At 44.3% G+C, this 22,369-nt stretch overlaps 1 protein-coding gene across 6 annotated transcripts in view; it reads right to left on the reverse strand.

Annotated features, from left to right (window-relative positions):
- nisch (nischarin) overlaps nt 1-10,351 on the reverse strand; it is a 67,355-nt gene extending 57,004 nt beyond the window's left edge. For all 6 annotated transcript variants that reach the window (XR_007249230.2, XM_048547503.2, XM_048547505.2 and 3 more), the window contains exons 1-2: nt 10,126-10,351; nt 584-667 (exon numbers count right to left, since the gene is read on the reverse strand). Coding sequence is in view for 5 of the 6 variants with exons in the window: in XM_048547503.2 (XP_048403460.2) it covers nt 584-667; nt 10,126-10,209 (168 nt within the window). In the remaining variant the exon portion in view is untranslated. The remainder of the gene's footprint in view (nt 1-583; nt 668-10,125) is intronic.
- Nucleotides 10,352-22,369: the final 12,018 nt, after the last annotated feature.

The following is a 22,369-nucleotide window of genomic DNA, read 5'->3' on the forward strand; positions in this document are numbered from 1 at the left end:
GATTCAGATTAACAATGATGCCTATATCAAACAAACTAATAAATAATTGCAATATACATGCTAATATAAAATTATAAGCCTGTGCCAAGCAAAAGAACACATCACATCATTGCAAATGCATTTGGAGAAGATGAAAAACCTCAGCCCTAATGACATTTCAAAAGGATCCCCAACATATCCACATTGTCAGAAGTGTACTTGTTTGCTAATTAAAACATTATTTCTGATATTTTATAAATAGGGAGAGCAATTTGTGCTGCAATACGCCTGATTTCTTAGATAACTGATATTAAGAGTACACTCCTGGCCTTCCAAAGAGAGTTAGCAAGGATTCAAAAGCTACTGGTTCAGAAATTCCCTGCAGCACTTCAGCTAATTTCCTCAATCAATAGAGCAGGTATTGAAATCTGGTACACAAGTCATGTCAATTTGAATTCCACTCCTGCAGAAAAATCACATAATAGTTGTGCTGTTGCATGCCAGATTTCCCAGCATAACCTGCTTCAAACAAAATTTGCCACAGGGTACCATGCAACAAGGAATTTTGGTAATACAAGTGTTTTGCAATAATACAAAAACTTGCCTTTTCATGTAGCTCATGAAAATCACTGTAGCGATGTTTAACTGTCCATTGATGATTCCCAACTTTCACTTCTATGATATATACCTAAGAAAGTCATAGGCTTTCATTAGTGACAGCTACTAATTTGCAACACTGAAGAAAATAATTAGGGAAGGAAGAGTTACACATTCGGTGCTTTGCGAACTGCTAAAAATGTCAGCGATCTTGTGATCGGAAAATCTCCATACATTAAGCAGATGTCTTTAAAACACACTCCTGAAAGAAAACGAAACTGTTCAGTAGGACAGTAGAGAGAAAAGTTAGGTCCAATGAAAGGTCCTTCTAATGTCAAAAAAAAAGCCTTGTAAATTATAACTAAATTAATCATGATTAAAAACCTAAGCAACCACACAGCGGATCAAATGTTCAATACCTCCAACGCTAACACAATTCAGTTTGTAGCAAGGTATACGACAACAACTTACCAACGGTTTTCTTCAAACGGCATCGCTTGAACTACCACTCACAAAAGATACAGAGATAGTAGGAACTACTGATGCTGGAGGATCTGAGATAACAAGGTGTAGAGCTGGATGAACACAGCAGGGCAAACAGCATCAGGAGGAGCAGGAAGGCTGACGTATTGGGTCTAGACCCTTCTTCAGAAATGGGGGAGGAGAAGGGGATTCAGAAATAGAGAGTGGGGGGAGGCGGACAGAAAACGGATAAAGGAGAAGATAGGTGGAGAGGAGACAGACAGGTCAAAGAGGCGGGGTTGGAGCCAGTGAAGGCGAAGGTCGGTAGTGAGTTAGGGAGGACGGACAGGTAAGGAGGCGCGATGAGGCTAGTAGGTAGGAGTTGGGGGCGCAGCTTGAGGTGGGAGGAGTAGATAGGTGGGAGGAAGGACAAGTTAGGGAGGCAAGGACGAGCTGGGCTGGTTGAAGGACAGCTTAGGGAGGCATCTACACTCACCTTTACTGGCTCCAACCCTGCCTCTTTGACCTGTCTGTCTCCCCTCCAATGAACTTCTCCTTTATCCGATTTCTAACCACCTCCTCCTCTGTCCCTATTTATTTCAGAATCCCCTTCCCTTCCCCCATTCCTGAAGAAGGGTCTAGACCCGAAACGTCAGCTTTCCTCCTGGTCCTCTGATGCTGTATTCATCCAGCTCTACACCTTGTTAACCCACAAAAGATAGATGAGTAAGTAAATGGGAATATCAAAACTTCCAAGATGCATCTTATCTAACTTGGAAATATACTATGGAGAGAAATCAGAGTTAACATTCTGGGTGTGTGACCCTTCCTCGGAACGTTTTGACTCTGATTTCTCTCCACAGGTGCAGCCAGACAGGTGAGATTTTCCATCAATCTTTATTTTCATTTCTGATTTACAGTATCTGCAGTTCTTTCGATTTTTATTTGGAAATATACTGTATCAAAATCCTGAAATTCCGGACCTTGCAGCATCATGAGACAACATCCAGCACAGAGACTGCAGCTTCTCAAGATGACAGATTACTGTATTCATCCCAAAGATAATTAGGGGTAAACAATAAATTCTGGTACTGTTGTTAACTCAAAACTCATGAAATGCAATTAAAATATTAAAGCCATTCCTGATTTGTGGATATCTAGCTTTGAAACATACCATCAATGCGACCTGTTGAAATAGAGGAAGACCATTTCTCACAAAATTCCTAGCATTCCAGTCGAACACTGATGGCTTAAATGCTTTTCCATTTACCTACAGTATCAATACTGCACATACCTAACTGAATACCACAGCTATACACTGTACTGAAACAGCACAAAATTTGATTCAGAGAGAGGATGACAGGTGACATTTCCTGCCATCATCTATTGTAGTGTAAATACCAAAATTATTTAAGATGAAATAATGCAAGAAAAATGATTTTGTAGTTTCTGATTGATAAACAAAACCTTTAAATAAAGAATAAAAAGAGCACTAATAAATTAAATGTTAAATTCAATGTAAACACCAATCCCATCAAGTATTTTCTCCATCAATTCAGTGCAGACTCTGCTCAATAAGTGATTAATTGGCTGTGCTCAAATATTTATCAAATCCAAAGAAGAATCACATTAAACTTGAAACTCTGTTTCACTTTCCACAATGCTGTTAGATCTGTTGAGTTTCTTCAGCACGTCGTTTTTACTTCAAATATGTGACAACTAGCTTGTCAACATGCTTTTACCAGTACACAGAAACCATGATTCATCTTGTCTGAAATTTTGCCAAAGATCAAAAACAGATCAGAATATGCACTAGGAGAACAGGCAACCACAACTTCAGCAGTAACACCCAAAGCTAATATACTTCTAGCCTCTAATAGAGCACATCAAGCATTCTACTCCAGACAGGATATCAGCACATTTGGAAGCCTGTAATCTCCCTCTATGCAGTGGGAAAAGGAACGCCTCAGAAGTGAGTAACAAGGTGTAGAAATGGATGAACACAGCAGGCCAAGTAGCATCAGAGGAGCAGGAAGGCTGACGTTTCAGGCCTAGACCCTTCTTCAGAAATGGGGGAGGGGAAGGGGGTTCTGAAATAAATAGGGAGAGGGGGGGGAGATGGAGGTGGATAGAAGATGGATAAAGGAGAAGGTAGATGGAAAGAAGACAGACAGGTCAAAAAGGCGGGGATGGAGCCAGTAAAGGTGAGTGTAGGTGGGGAGTTAGGGAGGAGATAGGTCAGTCCAGGGAGGACGGACAGGTCAAGGGGGCAGGATGAGGTTGGTAGGTGGGGGGTGGGACTTGAGGTGGGAGAGGGGATAGGAAGGAAGGAAGGACAGGTTAGGGAAGTGGAAACGAGCTAGGCTGGTTTTGGGATGCAGTACAGGGAGGGAAAATGTTGAAGCTTATGAAGTCCACATTAATACCATGGAGCTGCAGGGTTCCCAAGCGGAATACGAGTTGCTGTTCCTGCAGCCTTCAGGGGGCATCGTTGTGGCACTGCAGGAGGCCCAGGATGGACATGTCTTCTGAGGAATGGGATGGGGAGCTGAAATGGTTCTCAACTGGGAGGTGCAGTTGTTTATTGCGAACCGAGCGTAGGTGTTCTGCAAAGCGGTCCCCAACTCTCCGTTTGGTTTTCCCCGATGTAGGGGAGGCCACAACGGGAACAGTGGATGCAGTATACCACATAAGCAGATGCGCAAGTGAGCATCTGCTTGATGTGCAAAGTCTCCTTTGGGCCTGGGGTGGGGGGTGGGGGGGGGGGGGGGAAGAGAGAGGAGGAGAAGAGTGTAGGGGCAAATGTAGCACTTCCTGCAGTTGCAGGGAAAAGTGCCGGGTGTGGTAGGGCTAGAGCAGAGTGTGGAGCGGACAAGGGAGTCATGGAGAAAGTGATCCCTCTGGAAAGCACATAAGGGTGGGGAGGGAAAAATGTCTTCGGTGGTGGGGTCAGATTGCAGATGACGCAAGTTCTGGAGGATGATGCGTTGGATCTGGAGGTTGGCTGGGTGGTACGTGAGGACAAGGGAGATTCTGTTTCGGCTGTTATTGCAGGGAGGGGGTGTGAGAGGTGAGTTGCGGGAAATGCGGGAGACACGGTGGAGGGCATTCTTGACCACTGAAGGGGACAGGTTGCAGTCCTTGAAAAACGAGGACATCTGAGATGTATGGGAGTGGAATGCCTTATCCTGGGAGCAGATGCGGCAGAGGCAAAGGAGTTGGGAATAGGGGATGGTATTTTTGCAGGAAGGTGGGTGGGAGGAGGTGTATTCTAGGTAGCTGTGGGAGTCGGTGGGCTTGAAATGGACATCGGTTTGCAGGTGGTTGCCAGAAATGGAGACAGAGGTATCCAGGAAGGAGAGAGAGGTATTACAAATGGTCCAGGTGAACTTAAGGTTGGGGTGGAAGGTTTTGGTGAAGTGGATGAACTGTTCGAGCTCCTGCGAGCATGAGACGGCACCGATACAGTCATCAATATGACGGAGGAAGCGGGATTGTTCCACGTAACCTACAAAGATGCAGGCACAGTTTGGGCCCATTTGGGTACTCACGGCCACCCCTTTTGTCTGTAGGAAGTGGGAGGAATTGAAAGAGTTGTTGTTGAGGGCGAGGACGAGTTCGGCTAAGCGGATGAGGGTGTCAGTGGAGGGGGACTGGTCAGGCCTGTGGGACAGGAAGAAGCGGAGGACGTTTAGGCTATCTGTACGGGGAATGCAGGTGTATAGGATTAGACATCCACGGTAAAAATAAGGTGTTGGGGACCAGGGAATTGGAAGTTCTGGAGGAGATGGAGGGCGTGGGTGGTGTCACGGACATAGGTAGGGAGTTCCTGGACCAATGGGAAGAAAATGGAGTCAAGAGAGGTGGAGATATGTTCGGTGGGGCAGGAGCAGGCGAAGACAATGGGTCGACCCGGGCAGTCAGGTTTGTGGATTTTGCAAAGGAAATAGAAGTGGGCAGTGTGGGGTTGGGGAACGAGGAGGTTGAAGGATGTAGGTGGGAGGTCACCTGAGGTGATGAGGTTGTGGATGTTTTGGTGGTGGGGGGGTCATGATCAAGGGGGTTGTAGGAGGTGGTGTCGGAGAGTGGGTGCCTGACCTTGGCGATGTGGAGGTCAGTATGCCAAACTACAATTGCGCCCCCCTTGTCCACAGGTTTTATGGTGAGGTTGGGATTGGAGTGGAGGGCTGTATGTTCTGGGGGGTTGGAGTGGGTGAAAGGGGTGGCGAAGTTAAGGCGATCGATACCTCAACAGCAGTTGGAGATGAAGAGGTCGAGGGATGGTAGGAGGCCTTGGAGTGGTGTCCAGGAGGAGGGGTTGTGTTGGAGGCAGCAAAAGGGGTCAGTAGAGGGAGGTTTAGGCTCAATGTTAAAGAAGTAAGCACGGAGGCAGAGGTGCAAAAAAAGTGTTCAATGTCCAAGCGTGACTGGTATTTGTTGATGTGCGGGTGGCGGGGGACAAAGGTGAGCCCTTTACTGAGGGCGGACCGTTTGTCCTGAGTAAGGGGGAAGTCGGGGGTTGGGGGGGGGTGGTGGTGGTGGTGACGACTTAGCAGGGCTGGGTGCTGCTGTCTCCTCTGGAGCTGCGGACTGTGGAGGTGACGGGCACAGCAACGTCGGCTGTGGGCAGAGCTGCGTCAGTGGCGAGAAATGAGTAATTTTATCATAACTGTTCAAAAATTGATTCAAATGAGACAGAAACCACCACATTGCAAACAGACCATCTACCACAGATATCACTCCGCAAGGTCCATTCTAAGAGTGACAGCACAAGCGAGCAATTCAGAAAAACCAACTGGATATGTTGACTGTGACGACTTGGCAAGGTGAGAGACTCAACCTCTAATGAACGAGCGTCCGAACTGAAAACAGCTAGGGAACCAAGTGTGTGCATGCGCACGAATGTGACTGAGAGGCAAACAAAAGGAATTACTGATCATAAGCTAAATAGTTGAAAATCTGTTACCAGCAGCAACCCATACAAAACAGGACCTAAGGGCATTGAGGGATGCATCACAAACATGGATGAGGGGGTTTACATTCTTAACTTGTTCAGTGTTGAAGGCTGTAAAGTACTTAGGCAGAATATGGGGTGTTGTTCCTCCTGCTTGCATTGAACTTTGTTGGAGCACTGCAGCTGGCCTGAGACAAATACTGGCACAGGAACACAATGGTGTCATGTGGCAGGCAACCAGGAGTTTGGAGTCAATTTTACAATAGAGCATTGGTGTTCTGCAAAGCAGTCACCCAGTCTGTATTTCGTATCATGTAGAGACACATTGTGAGCAGCAAGTCCCATAGACTAAACTGAACGAAGGGCAGGTCATTCGCTGCTTCACCTGGAAGGTGTCTGGGGTCATAGAAAGGAGGTAATAGTAAACGGACAAGTTTTGCATCTTCTGTGATTGCATGGGAAGATCCATGGATGTGAGATTGCATTGGGAGTGGAACAGGAGGATTGGACCAAGGTGTCCCAGAGTAAATGGGACCATTCAAATGCTGACAAGGGAGGGGATAGTATGTGTGATGGTAGCATCATGGTCGTAATGGTGGCTTATGACCCTTTAGATGAGGAGGCTGGTAATGTGGAAAGTTAAGGACCAGGGGTCCCTTCCATTGTTGTGGGAGGAAAGGTGTGAGGTCCGAAGTATGTGAAATGGGACAGACAACCAAATCTAAATCTTAACTAAAGCATATTTCAAAGTCAATGTTATATATGAACATTCAGGTACCGATTACTGAATACTTAAGCAAAAAGACTGGAATTGTAAGGAGTGAGCTCCACAATGTACATTAATCTGTTATAAAATCAACACATGCACTACATGTAGAATGTGCAAAAAAAGGTGACCTTTTTGACTCAAACAAGCAATGTATAGAACTTTATATATGTGCAAAGTCAAGTCTATCACAACTAAAAACTTCAGTAGCATACACTTTTTTTTCTTTTAAAGCATCTGGGTACAGGAAAACAAGTATGAGTTTGAATTCTTTCCGGTCATCCAACTCCAACATATTATTTTTCACAGAAACCATAAGATAAAGACACAAACAACAACAAGATCAGCCAAAAACTAAACTCCAAAACAGGAAAGTATGGATTTATTTTCCTAAACCTCAAAGTGCAGAAGCTACAAGGAAAATGGGAAGAACTGAGGAAAGGTTGAGGGAGCTAGGACTTTTTTCATTGGAGCAAAAAAGGATGAGAGGTGACTTGATAGAGGTTTAGAAGATGATGAGACGCATAAATACAGTGGATAGTCAGAGACTTTTTCTCAAGGTGGAAATGACTATTACGAGGGGACATAATTTTAAGGTGACTAGAGGAAGGTATAGGGGACATGTCAGAGGTGGGTTCTTCACACAGAGAGCGGTGGGCACATGGAATGCGCTGTCAGCAGTGGTAGTGGAGTCAGATACTTTGGAGACTTTTGAGCGACTCTTGGAGGATAGTAAAATGTAGGGTATGCAGGGTAGATTGATCTTAGTCGGATCACAGGCTGGCACAACATCATGGGCCGAAGGGCCTGTACTGTGCTGTACTGTTCTGTTCTAACTGCAGATGCTGTAAATCAGACCCAAAAACAGAAATTGCTGGAAAAGCTCAGCAGGTCTGGCAGCATCTGGGGAAAGAAACCAGAGTCTACGCTTCGGGTCCAGTGATTTTTCCTCATAACTGGAAAGGGTCACTGGATCCGAAACAAACTGTGATTTCTCTCTACAGATGTTGCCAGACCCGCTGAGCTTTTCCAGCAATTTCTGTTTTTGTTGTTGAATCTACAAGGATGTTGCTGGTGTTGGAGGGTTTGACCTACAGGGAGAGACTGAACAGGCTAGGGCACTTCTCCCAAGAGCATTGGAGGCTGAAGGGGGACCTTATAGAACCATAAGGGGCATGGATAGGGTGTATAGCCAAGGTGTTTGCCCCAGGGTTGGGGAGTCAAAAATTAGAGGGCAGAGTTTTAAGGTTAGAGGAGTAAGATTTAAAAGGTACCCAAGGAGCAACTTTTTCATGCAGCGAGTGGTGCACGTATGGAATGATCTGCCAGAGAAAGTGATGGAGACAGGTACAATTGTATCATTTAAAAGGCATCTGGCTAGGTACATGAATAGGAAGGGCTAACAGGGATATGGGCCAAATGCTAGCAAATGGGACCAGATTAATTTAGGATATCTGGTCAGCATGGAGGAGTTGATCCAAAGGGTTTGCTTCCACGCTGCACAACTCTATGACTCTATACAAGCACCTGAAAAACTGAAAGTGCAACAAAAAAAGTACATTTCCAGTTTCTGTTGAAACAACAGGATTAAATAAGTTAACTTCAGATATGGCTGGATTCAGTAAATTTTAGGGGACTTTAAGTTAGATAAACTCCTAACAGTTACTCTCATCTGTTCATGCACATAATAGTTAATAATTACATGAGCTCTTTTCAGTTTTCACCCTAGATTTTAAAATCAATAACAGTGCTCTTGCATTTCTAAACCTCCATCATTTCTTGTCACATGCAGTTTCTTAACTATAGTTACATCTTTTACTTGGTCCAACGTACAAATTAATTACAATGTTTCTCACTTTAACTTTTCATTTGTGTTTTTGCTTGTTCGAAAAGCTAAAGTGAAAAAAAGGTTCGATCAAGTGAAAAAATACACAGCCTGTCAGAAAGCACTGTTTACCTAGAAGTTCAAGATACGTGAACAGTCATGAACATCATCCAGTTATAAAGCAGCAGTGGTGCAGGACCTACCATTCTGACCAGAACATGTATTAATCTCATTCTAATCTTTTCTCATTCCTGTGTGTTCTGAAATTGCTTTATTAGGTTCACTGAAAACAACGTGCATTTACAGAGCATCTTGAATGTAATACCAGATTCTGTGCTTCATAAGAATAATGATACAACACCTGACATCAAGTCAAGAACAGACTAAGACAGGCATCCAAAGACCTGGTCAGAGAGGCAGGATTCAATGAGAGTCATGAAGGAGCAAAGTGGAGAGTGATAGATAAGTGCACAAAGTAAATAGCAGAAAATAAGGTCTCAGCAAGTGAAGACAGACACCAAGCAAAATTTGGGATGCTCACCAGCCCAGAATTGGAGGAATACAGATTTACCAGCGAATAAGGTTGGAGATAGTTTCATATCATGCGTCAGCCTTGACAGAATGTCAATTAGTCAACCTTCATAATAACCAATTTTACCCACATTCAAACAGTGGGCAGTCTTTCATCCTGGGAAAACATTAGATAATAATAAGTACTTATATAAAAGCTTTACTTCCTCTCATGAGCCCAACAGTATATCTGACAATTCATAATACTATTACCCACACCACCCATTGAGGGCATCTATCTCTACAAAGATAAGAATGCGATCCAACACTTGAGTGTGAAGAAACTGGATGCCTCATAAAAAAAATACTGATTCCGAAACCCCCCTCACAATCTGCTGGATGCATCAAAAAGATACTGCTAAGTCTGAAGAAAAAATTACTTTGATCCACTTGCTGGACAAAGTGTCTCAATCCAGGCTCTGCTTAAATTTGTACAAGTCACGTTCATGGGGAGGAATGTAAAAATATGATATTAATATTTCCACGTACAAAGGTTTAAGTTCATCTTGGATCCAATAAGTAATAACTAATTTTGATATATTTTAGAAACCAAAAGAACTGCGGATGCTGTAAATCGGGAACAAAAACAAAGTTGCTGGAAAAGCTCAGCAGGTCTGGCAGCATCTGTGCAGGCGAAAACAGAGTTAACGTTTCGGGTCCAGAAATCTGAGGAAGGATCGCCAGACCCGAAATGTTAACTGTTTTCTCCTGCACAGATGCTGCCAGACCTGCTGAGCTTTTCCAGCAACTTTATTTATGTTCATGATATATTTTAGGTTAACATTGAAATTCTGCTCCACCCTCATGTCAACAGATTGGGACCCCCTTTAAAGGAAGGTAACTCAGTTAAAAGCAGCAGGTGATGGAGGTGATGCCTCTCGAATCATATTAAAAATCGGTTTCATCTCCCTGGGCCCTGCATCCTCCGATTTAGCCCAGATCCGAGCTACAGCCAAATTTCATCCCTCTCACCGTGTAATTTTCCACTAACTCTGACGCGATGATGCGAATTTCTTTCCCTTCGAGGAGGCCCTCCGCAAATCGTCCCGTCTCCATCCTGACACTGATAACTTAAACAAGGAGAATTAAAACAAATAAATATCCTCGCCTCCGCCACCCAACTGCCTCAACCCTGGCTCTGTATCGCGGCCATTCCCACCCAGCGCCCGGCCACCGGCAGCCACAACAAACCGACTGACATGCGCACAACACAAACAGCGCAGGCCCGTCACGTGCTTCTTACGCGTCATTCCCGAGCGCGACCTGTCAATCAATTGATGCGCGCAGTTTTTGTCAATCTCATTTCTGCAAATGCATTTGCAATTTTTCTCACTGTTGCAGATCGCAAATTTTAAAGGCAAACTATAGTGCCATGCCCTTACTTCCCAATAGACAGATTGAGATTGAAAGGGAAAACTGTTGAGGCCTTTAATTCGATCATTCAAAAACACTTCTCTGACATTGCCCCATTAGAGCACCAACAGCGTGTGATGAAACAGTGCCTTTATTGCAATAAAATTCACAAAAAAACTCAAACGAGCATTTTGAAGGAAAAAAAAGACACCAAAATGGCCAAAAACGCAGTGGAAGAAGTAGGTGTTAAGAGTTGACATAAAAGGCGATGGAAGTCTAGCAGCTGAGAGGTGGAGGGAAGATATCCTAGAGCTTTGGTCAAGATTGCTGAAGACTCAGGGGTCAGGTCATGGCCAGGCTTGAAAGCAAGGATGATAATTTCAAAAATCAAAGCATTACTTGACCAAGAACCAACATAAGTGATCAGCATCAGGGTGAGGGGTAAATGGCATTTACTGTAATTATGGACAAAGCTTTGGGGGGGTTGGGTCGGGGGCTAGAGAGGATGCAATACAGCAGCAAATCTGAAACTAACAGGTACATGGGTTAGGGTTTAAGGAGAACATTAACTAAAGAGGGGGCAAAGCCAGATAAGGACGCATGTGGAAATTGGGGGGGTTAGGATAAAAAACATATTATTCTTTGAAGAATTTTGCCTCAACTGTTTAATTCCTGAAGCCCATTTCGTCATTGATCAACAAACAGATGTGAAAGTCCCAAAAGTTATTTCATTGCAGTTTTAATATGCATCCTGTGATTTACCCACATAATTTAAGTTTGGGTAACTACTATTTTGAACATTAGTTCTCATATGCCTCCACCTCATACTAGAAATGGGGTTGATCAGTCTTTTGTTCAAGTCAGTGCATAAATACTGTGGATCAGCTTCAAAAGTCTTTTGCTATACCAATACCTCTACAATCTCCTCAGCTAATTTAGAATAGAATAGAAACCCTACAGTGTGGAAACAGGCCCTTCAGCCCTACAAGTCCAAACTGACCCTCAGAGCATCCCACCCGACCCATCCCCCCATATCCCTGTATCCCACCTAATCTACACAACCCTGAACACTACAGGCAATTTAGCATGGCATTCCACCTAACCTGCACATAGAACAAAGAACATTATAGCACAGTAGAGGCCCTTCAGCCCTCGATGTTGTGCCGACCTGTCATACCGATCTCAAGCCCATCTAACCTACACTATTCCATGTACGTCCATATGCTTATCCGATGACGACTTAAATGTACTTAAAGTTGGTGAATCTACTACCGTTGCAGGCAAAGCGTTCCATTCCCTTACTACTCTCTGAGTAAAGAAACTACCTCTGACATCTCAATTTAAAGCTATGCCCCCTCGTGCTCGCCGTCACCATCCTAGGAAAAAGGCTCTCCCTATCCACCCTATGCAAACCTCTGATTATCTAATATGTCTCAATTAAGTCACCTCTCAACCTTCTTCTCTCTAACCAAAACAGCCTCAAGTCCCTCAGCCGTTCCTCGTAAGACCTTCCCTCCATACCAAACAACATCTTGGTAAATCTTCTCTGCACCCTTTCCAAAGCTTCCACATCCTTCCTATAATGCGGCGACCAGAACTGTACACAATATTCCAAGTGCGGCCGCACCAGAGTTTTGTACAGCTGCAGCATAACCTCTTGGTTCCGGAACTCGATCCCTCCATTAACAAAAGCTAAAACACTGTATAATAAAATGTGAGGCTGGATGAACACAGCAGGCCAAGCAGCATCTCAGGAGCACAAAAGCTGACGTTTCGGGCCTAGACCCTTCATCTGATGAAGGGTCTAGGCCCGAAACGTCAGCTTTTGTGCTCCTGAGATGCTGCTTGGCCTGCTGTGTTCATCCAGCCTCACATTTTATTATCTTGGAATCTCCAGCATCTGCAGTTCCCATTATCTCTAAAACACTGTATGCCTTCTTACAACCCTGTCAACCTGGGTAGCAACTTTCAAGGATCTGTGCACACGGACACCGAGATCTCTCTGTTCATCTACACTACTAAGAACCTTACCATTAGCCCAATACTTTGCATTCCAGTTACTCCTACCAAAGTGCATCACCTCATACTTGTCTGCATTAAACTCCATTTGCCACCAATCAGCCCAGCTCTGCAGCTTATCTATGTCTCTCTGTAACCTACAACATCCTTCATCACTATCCACAACTCCACCGACCTTAGTGTCGTCTGCAAATTTACTAACCCATCCTTCCATGCCCTCATCCAGGTTGTTTATAAAAATGACGAGCAGCAGTGGACCCAACACCGACCCTTGCGGTACACCACTAGTAACTGGACTCCAGGATGAACATTTCCCATCAACCACCACCCTCTGTCTTCTTTCAGCAAGCCAATTTCTGATCAAAACCGCTATATCTCCCACAATTCCATTTCTCCGCTTTTTGTACAATAGCCTACTGTGGAGAACCTTATCGACCGCCTTGCTGAAATCCATATACACCACATCAACCGGTTTACTCTCACCTACCCGGATTCACAAATTTGGACTGTGGGAGGAACCAGAGCACCTGGAGGAAACCCATGCAGACGTGGGGAGAATGTGCAAACTCCACACAGACAGTTGCCCAAGAGTGGAATCGAACAGGGGTTCCTGATGCTGTGAGGCAGCAGTGCTAACCACTGTGCCACTGTGCTGCCCCCTAAAGCTATCTGCTTTAGAGTCTTGGGGTGTCATGCATTCAATCTGTGTGACTTATCTGCCTTCAGACCTGTCAGCTTCTCCAGCACCTTCCCCTTAGTGATAGCCACCACGCTCATTGATAGCCTTAAATCTCTTGAAGTTCTGGTGTCTGCTGGTGTCTTTCACTGTGAAAACTGAGGCAAAATGCCCATTCAGTTCCTCTGCCATTTCTTTGTTTCCCATTGCTACTTCTGCAACCTTATACTCCAATGGTCCAATTGCTACTCCTCCATCCTCCATTTACTTATAGGTATTTAAAAAAAAACTCTCACAATTCTATTTTATATTACTAGCTAGATATCATTCATATTTAATCTTCTTCTGCCTTTTTACTTTTACAGTTATTTTCTGCTAGCTTTTTATGGTCATGATGTGGAGGTGCCAGAGTTGGATTGGGGTGGACAAAGGTAGATGTCAAATGACAGTAGGTTATAGTCCAACAGGTTTATTTGAAATGATAAGCTTTGGGAGCACTGCTCCTTCGTGAAGTGAACTTCACCTGAAGAAGGAGCGGCACTCCGAAACCTTGTGATTTCAAGCAAATCTGTTGGACTGTAACCTGATGTTGTGGAACTTCTGGTTTTTAAAGACTTCCCAATCCCCTGGCTTCGCATTAAGTTTCACCATATTGTAAGCTTTTTCTTTTGCTCTTATGCTGTCCCTGACTTCCCTTGTCAGGTGTGGTTGCCCCATTCTCCCTTCTGAAGGAGGCAGTGCTAGGCAAGCTAATGGGGCTAAAGGTAGACAAGTCTGCTGGCCCTGATGAAATGCATCCCAGGGTACTAAAAGAGGTGATGGGGGAAATAGCCACTGCACTAGTAGCTATTTATCAAAATTCACTGGACTCTGGGGTGGTTCCCGCAGATTGGAAAACAGCCAATGTGACGCCACTGTTTAAAAAAGGAAGTAGACAACAAGCAGGTAACTATAGGCCAGTTAGCTTGACTTCGGTAGTGGGGAAAATGCTTGACTCTATCATAAAGGAAGAAATAGCAAGACATCTGGGTATAAATTGTCCCATTGGGAACACCCAGCATGGGTTCATAAAGGGTCGGTCATGTTTAACTAATTTGGTGAAATTCTTTGAGGACATTACTTGCATGGTGGACAATGGGGAACCTGTGGATATATTGTAAGTGGATTTCCAGAAGGCATTTGACAAGGTGCCACACCAAAGGCTGCTACATAAGATAAAGTTGCATGGTATTACAGGTAATGTATTAGCATGGGTAGAGGATTTGTTCACTAGTAGAGAGCAGAGAATAAGGGTAAATGGGTGTTTTTTTGGTTGGTGGTCAGTGGTGAGTGGTGTGCCTCAGGGATCAGCGTTGGGACTGCAATTGTTTACAACTGACAGAGATGATTTGGAGTTGGGGACTAAATGTGGTGTGTAAAAATTTGAGATGACACTAAGCTGAGTGGTAGAGCAAAGTGTGCAGAAGACACTGAAAGTCTGCAGAGGGATATAGATAGTGAGTGGATGGGCAAAGGTCTGGCAGACGGAGCACAATGTTGATAAGTGTGAGGTCATCCATTTTGATAGGAATAACAGCGAAATGGACTAGGTTTTAAATGGTAAAAAAATTGCAGCACTCTGCTGTGCAGAGGGACTTGGGTGTCCTTGTACATGAACCGCTAAAAGTAGGTTTGCAGGTGCAGCAGGTGATTAAAAGAGCAGATGGAATTTTGTCTGTCATTGCTCGAGGAGCTGGAAACTGTATTGTAGAGAATGATATGGAAGTTATAGAATGTGGGGAAATAAATAGCGATATCTCGATTGATTACAGAGGAGGAGGTGCTGGACAGCTTAAAGCATATAAAGGTGGATAAATCCCCAGGACCTTATCAGGTGTACCTTAGAATTCTGTGGGAAGCTGGGGAAGTGGTTGCTGGGCCCCTTGTTGAGATATTTGTATCACTGATAGCCATAGGTGAGGTACCGAAGACTGGAGGTTGGCTAACATGGTGCCACTGTTTAAGAAAGGTGATGAGGAAAAGCCAGGGAACTATAGACCAGTGAGCCTGACATCGGTGGTGGGCAAGTTGTTGGAGAAAATCCTAAGGGACAGGATTTACATGTGTTTGCAAAGGCTGATTAGGGATAGTCAACACATCTTTGTGCTTGGGAAATTGTGCCTCACTAACTTAATCGAGTTTTTTGAAGAAGTAACAAAGGGGATTGGCGAGGCAGAACGGTGAACATGATCTATATGAACTGCAATAAGGCATTCAACAACGTTCCTCATGGTAGACTGATTAGCAAGGTTAGACCACATGGAATACAGGGAGAACCAGCCATTTGGATACAGAACTGGAACTTACCAACCATACCTCCTCTGTTCACATCCTAATCATTCACATAAATGACGAAAATCAGTGGACCCAACATCAATCCTTGTGGCACGCCGCTGGTCAAAGGCCTCCAGTCTCAAAAGCAACCCTGCATCACCACCCTCCATTTTCTACCTATCAACACCAAATGACACCAAAATTAGAGGCGTAGTGGACAGCGAAGGTTATCTCAGAGTACAACGGGATCTTGATCAAATGGGCCAATGGGCCGAGCAGTGGCAGATGGAATCTAATTTAGATAAATGAGAGGCACTGCATTTTGGAAAGGCAAATCTGGGCAGGACGTATACACTTAATGTAAGGTCCTGGGCAGTGTTGCTGAACAAAAGACCCTGGTCCACAGGTTCATAGTCCTGGAAAGTGGAGTCACAGGTAGACAGGATAGTGAACAAAAAACAAAGAAACCTACAGCACAGGAACAGGCCCTTTGGCCCTCCGAGCCTGCACCGATCATGATCCTCTGTCTAACCTGTCATCTATTTTCTAACGGTCTGTGTCCATTTGCTCCCTGCCCATCCATGTATCTGTCCAAATATATCTTAAAAGACGCTAACATGTCTGCATCTACCACCTCCACTGGCAACGCATTCCAGGCACCCACCACCCTCTGGGTAAAAAACTTTCCACGCGCGTCTCCCGTGAAGAAGGTATTTTGTACGCTTGCCTTGATTAGTCAGAGCATTGAGTATAGGAGTTGGGAGGTAATGTTGCTGCTGTATAGGACATTGGTTAGGCCACTTTTGGAATACTGTGTGCAATTCTGGTCTCACTGCTATAGGATGCTGTGAAACCTGAAAGGGTTAAGAAAAGATTTACAAGGGTATTGCCAGGTTTGGAGGGTTTGAGCTATAGAGAGAAGCTGAATAGGCTAGGGCTATTTTCTCTTAAGCGTTGGAGGCTGAGGGGTGACCTTATAGAAGTTTATAAAATAATGAGGGGCATGGATAGGGTAAATAGACAAGGTCTTTTCCCCAGGGTGGGGGAGTCCAAAACTAGAGAGCACAGGTTTAACATGAAAGGGGAAAGATTTAAAAGGGGCATAAGGGGTGACTTTTCACACAGAGGGTGATGCACGTATGGAATGAGCTGCCACAGGAAGTAGTGGAGGCTGGTACAATTACAATATTTAAAAGGCATCCGGATAAGTATATGAATAGGAAGCGTTTATAGGGATATAGGGCAAATGTTGGCAAATGGGACAATATTTATTCAGGGTATCTGGTCAGAAGACGAGTTGGACTGAAGGGTCTATTTCCATGCTGTACATCTCTATGACTCACCAATACCTCCTCATTTTAACCCATTTTATCTTTTGTTACACTAATTGCTAGCTTTTTCCTTCCTTTCCTCTCAGTGGGAGAGGAAAATCTCTATTCTCAAATGCTCATTTCAGCAAATATTACTAAGGGGCTGTGTTCCAAAAACTTACGTGATTCCATATAAACCTGTTGGACTACAACCTGGTGTCGTGTGACTTCTGACTTTGTCCACCCCAGTCCAACACTGGTACTTTCACAGCAACCACTGAATCACAGGATTGTTACGTTGATGAAAGAAGGTCTTTCAGCCGATTTTGTCTTCCTCAGCTCTCCGAGCATTTTGATCCTGTGCCAAACTCATGCCTCTTCCCTGTAACCCTGAACATTGTTTCTAATTAAATAACAATCTATTGTCCTTTAGAATGCCTCATTCCAACGTGCCTCTGCCACACTTGTAGACAGTGCACTCTTGACACTAATTGCTCAGTGTGTGAAAAAGTTTCTCTCAGTTTACTTTTACTTGTTTGTAAAGCACTTTAAAACTGTGCCCTCTGCTTCTCAATTCTTCTGTTGCTGATCCCGAATCACCCTTGATCTTGCCTGGCTACTTCAGAGGGTAATCAACACAGTAATCAGTGACATTTCAGCGGGAGTTACATATAGATCAGACAAGGTAATCACATTCACTAAAGGATAATAGACTTTTATGACAATCACTACACGGTCACCATTATACTAGCTTCTTTTACAAATCGATGTCTACCGACATCACACACATATACGCTGCTTCAAAATCCGTGCGTGTGTTTACCAGAACGAGTGCACACACGTTTTAAAAAGTTTGTCATCTATATAAGAAATGGCGGCGTTCAAATCGGCATAATATTAAAAAATGCAACGGAGTGAGTGCCGGGGCTTGGTGCTGTTCTGTGTGGGACGTCCACGAGAATTGGAGGCGTGTGAAAGGAGAGAGAGGGAGGGGACTGACAGAGAAGAGGTAGCCCCCTCTCATCATTGTCACTGTCCCCCGCCACCTACTTCCCCCGCCTCGCCATCACAACCCTCCCTCTTTCCCCCGCCTGGTATTTTTTCTTCTGCCATCCCTTAATTTCCCTGCTTCTGAGTGCTCACTCTCCCTGTCATTTCACTCCCCACTCACTCGCTGCCCCTGCTGAACTCCGTTTCAATAGCGTGCGCCTTCACAGAGTTCCTTTACATATGGTGTTGTTGGATTTCAGTTATGATGGCCCACGGTTTGACCGCACATGCACTGATTTGATAGCGACAAAATCTTTGTGCTTGCTTGTTTCTGGAATTCTGTGCATGCGCAATTTCAAGTGATGCCAGGCCCACACTGGCTTTTTTAAAATTCTACCATCTGCCAATGGTGGGATTTGAACATGTATCGCACCAAACATTACAGACAAATACTGAAATAGCTGGAGAAGTTCAGCATGCCTTGCTGCTTCTTCGGAGACAAGGCAGAGTCAGTGTTTCAATGGAACACAAAACGTTTACACTAGTTTCTCTCCACAGATGCTGCCAGACCTGCTGAGATTCTCCAGCTATTTCTGTTCCTGCTTCAGATTTGCAGCATCTGTAATTCTTTGATTTTTTTCCTACCAAAATTAATCTGCACCTCTAGATTAATATGTCAATGACATCACCATTTTGCCACCATCTTCCTTCGTTAAAAGGTGAAGGAATGAGCTTCTGAACTTGCAGAAGTTAATTGTTATTGTTAGAGAGGTTGTATTGCATTTACGTACTAATCATCCCATTTACTGTAAAGGGTAAGCCAGACAGTGAGATGCTGTTTCCAGGAAACTTTATGACAGAGCAAATATAAACACTAAAGCCATTCATCACAACATTAATTTGGAACAGGCTCTGGTCTTTGAGTTCCCGCTTTTTTTTGTTTGCTAGCAATGCTGCAGTTTAACACCAGGTGGCGATAGAGAATGTGCTAACCCAATGCTATTTGGTATAGTGAGAGATAGTGGGAACTGCCGAAGCTGGAGAATCTGAGATAGCAAGGAGTAGAGCTGGATGAACACAGCAGGCCAAGCAGCATCAGAGGAGCCGGACAGCTGACGTTTCGGGCCTAGACCTTTCTCCAGCTCTACACCTTTTTATCTCTATTCAGTATAGTCAAGTCCTAATTAGAGATGGTTTTGTTTTGTGCAGGTTACATTCATACTTGCATAAGAAATAATTGTTTTAAAATATCAGTTAAAAATGTGAATGCCAGTTTATGCTAAATTTGTTTTTCTTATCCGGGAAAATAATAAATGGTGAGGTGAGGAGTGAAAATCAGAGGTTGGGAAGTAACACATCTGGCAGAGCATATTCTGAGTTGGCAACAGCAGAATTCACACAAAAGTGGTGTTTGGAATCAGCTTGCTTTAGCCTGTGATTATCTCATTTTCCAACCTGATTACGGATAGCTTTTTGAGGAAGATGAGATGAGACAGCTGGCTGCATGTATCACACAGTCACTCATCCAAGCAGCCACTCTCTTACTCACTCACCCAGCCGTTCACTGAAACATCCGGCCGTTCATTCACCCACCTGGCCATTCATACAACCACTCACTCACTCACTTATTCACTCATTCACCCACTCATTCACACACAGCCAACCAGTTATCCCTGGCAGTGCCAGTGCTGCAAGTGCTTCTCCCGATCACCTCCTGTCTTTTGCCCACTGGTCATTAGTGGCACTGTAAAATCCGCCTTCCCCTGCCAGTGGTCTCCATTTTGAACAAAAGAAACATCCTCCACATGCTGTTGGTGGAAGGCTGCTCCTTCTGATGGAGGGTTCTTCTGCCATCAGCAATGTGCCAAAGGTCTGGGAAAATGACAAGTTAATTGAGCGTTAGGATGTTTTACTTGACTTCCTTAGGGCAGGAAGCATATCGGAAGCTTTGGTAAAATTCATCACAGATCCTCAGACAGCACTTTCCAACCCGCGACCACTTCCATCAAGAAGGACAAGGGCAGCACATACATGGGAACACCACCACCCTCAAGTTACTCTCCAAGCCACTCACCATCCTGACTTGGAAATATATTGCCATTGCTTCACTGCCACTGGGTCAATATCCTGGAGTTCCCTCCTTAAGGGCATTTTGAGTCAACCCACAGCAGGAGGATTGCAGCAATTCAAGGAGGCAGCTCACCACCACCTTCTCAAGGGCAACTAGGGATGGCAATAAATGCTGGCCCAGCCAGCGATGCCCACATCCCACAAAATGAATACATTTTAAATAGAAATTCCCTTATGTGGGCCAGCAAAAGTTCTCCTCATTGCTCACTGCTTGGGAAGACCAATAAACAAATACTGTTCAAGCACCTAATATAACAAAGTGTGGAGCTGGATGAACACAGCAGGCCAAGCAGCATCTTCGGAGCAGAAAAGCTGATGTTTTGGGCCTAGACCCTAAGTGCTCCGAAGATGCTGCTTGGCCTGCTGTGTTCATCCAGCTCTACACTTTGTTATCTTGGATTCTTCAGCATCTGCAGTTCCTATTATCACTGCTCAAGCACCTGCTAGTGTTGCTTTGCTAAGGCACAGACATGCCTCTCTTTCTCACCTTCCCCACCCATGGTGGCTTGAAACTCGAATCACAGATCTCTTATTCTTTACAACCTCCTTGGTGGCACCCCCATCTCCAGCCTGGCTATCATTCTAACCAACCACCCTCCCGACATGGTGGCCCAGCTTTCATTCCCCTCCTCCCAAGCCATTATCTCCTAGTCACTGTGCTGAAAGCTCACCAGCACAGTTCCAGGTCTCAGGCTGAGTAAAATTGTATTGCTCATCCACTTATAGACTCTCTTCTCTCACATTTGCTGCTGATTGGTTTACCAATAAGCCTCCAGTGTGAGCCGCAGAGGAGACCTTGGCAGGCTCCATTGTGACCTGCAGACAAGTCTATTCAGATGTTAGGATTCACAGATTTGGAAGGTGCTGTCAAAGAAGCCTCAATGTACCATGCTTTTGTGGGGTGGTACACTACTGCAGTAGTGTATCAAGGCTGGAGGGAATTGAATGTTAAAGATGGTGGATGGGGTGCCAATCAAGGGAGTTGCTTTGTCCTGAATAATCTCAAGTCTTTGAGTGTCATCGGACCTGAATCCATCCTGGCAAATGGGGAGGTTTCTTTGCCAAAGTTTGCCGAGGCTTCATGTGGTCCAGAACCAACTCTGTCCCAGCTGTATACCATTGTGCCAGCACCCCAAGTAGGTTTGTACTACTGGTGGAACAGGATATTTAAAGGGATTGTGATGGTAATGTCTGGGACAAGGTCTGTAAAGCATAATTCCATGAGTTAGACTGTGCGAGGCTGTTGCTTGATTAGTCTGAGACGGTTTATGCTGCCACGATAGCCAGCAGGGGATAGTTTATTCTTCAAAATGGAGACAAAGAGGTCAAGGAAAGGAAGGGAAGTGTCGTAAATGGATAATGTGAAAGAGGGGTGGAAATTGGAGGCAAAATGAACAAAGTTTTCAAGGTCTGGCAGGATGATGAAAAGACACTGAAGCTGTTGTCAATGTACCAAAAAAAAAGAGTTGTGGGAGACTTGTTCCACATACCCAAAAAGAGGCATATATATCTGAGACCCATGCAGGTCCTCATAGTCAGTCCTTTGACGGGCAAAAATGAGCTTGTTACATTCTCTGTCATCATGTCTGCTCTCCCCTATCCCCACCCCAGCGGGACTGTTTGTTCTTTCCAGTCTGGCAGGTAGGCACACCATTATCCCATATCCTTAGACTGCGACCCTGTGAATGATCTACTACTGCTCCTTTTTCCACGTTTCTGAGATTTCTCCTCTCAACCTTCCCTTCTCCAAGGAGAACAGTACTTTCGTCTCCGATCGATCCATGTAACTTAAGTTCGTCATTCCTCTTGCCATTCTCTTAAATATATCCTGATCTCTTCTTCATAAGTATAACAAAATAGAGTTTTTATCCCTCAATGATTAATAAAATTGTTTAATTTTATGCTGAGAATACATTCATGTTCTGACATATTTCTGAATTCAGTTTAAGCTTTCTTTTCCCTGTACAGTTTTTCCTTTTCTTCTTGGTTCTACTTTTAGGCATAATGGTCAGAAATTGAGGTATGTTTTGTAAAATTTATGGGATGTTTTAGCTGCTGCAATATCATGATGAAGTAAATGTGGAAACTAAATCCTGCAAGAAGAGTTGGGGAATATGAATGATATTTTCAGCAATAGTTTAGTAATTATCTGTTAATTCTTTTATCCTTAAATTTCCGATTTCAAAGAGAAAGTTTCATCTAAGAGCTTGTCAAATTTGCTCTTAAAGTGGTCAATAAAAGTATCTTAGGAAAGCCTGTGCATTCCACTGAGGACCTCAGTAATTGTGCAGCCAGAATTGGGCACAAATGAGCGTACTTGTATCCTTCTGGACTATAGCTTATTATATTGGAAACAGGTCTTCTGAGCCACCATCCCTTGTATCTACGGAAGGCAGTGTGCAATGAAAAGCAAGGGGTCAACACG

This window comes from Stegostoma tigrinum, chromosome 11, assembly GCF_030684315.1.
Source record: "Stegostoma tigrinum isolate sSteTig4 chromosome 11, sSteTig4.hap1, whole genome shotgun sequence".
In the NCBI taxonomy this organism is placed as follows: domain Eukaryota; kingdom Metazoa; phylum Chordata; class Chondrichthyes; order Orectolobiformes; family Stegostomatidae; genus Stegostoma; species Stegostoma tigrinum.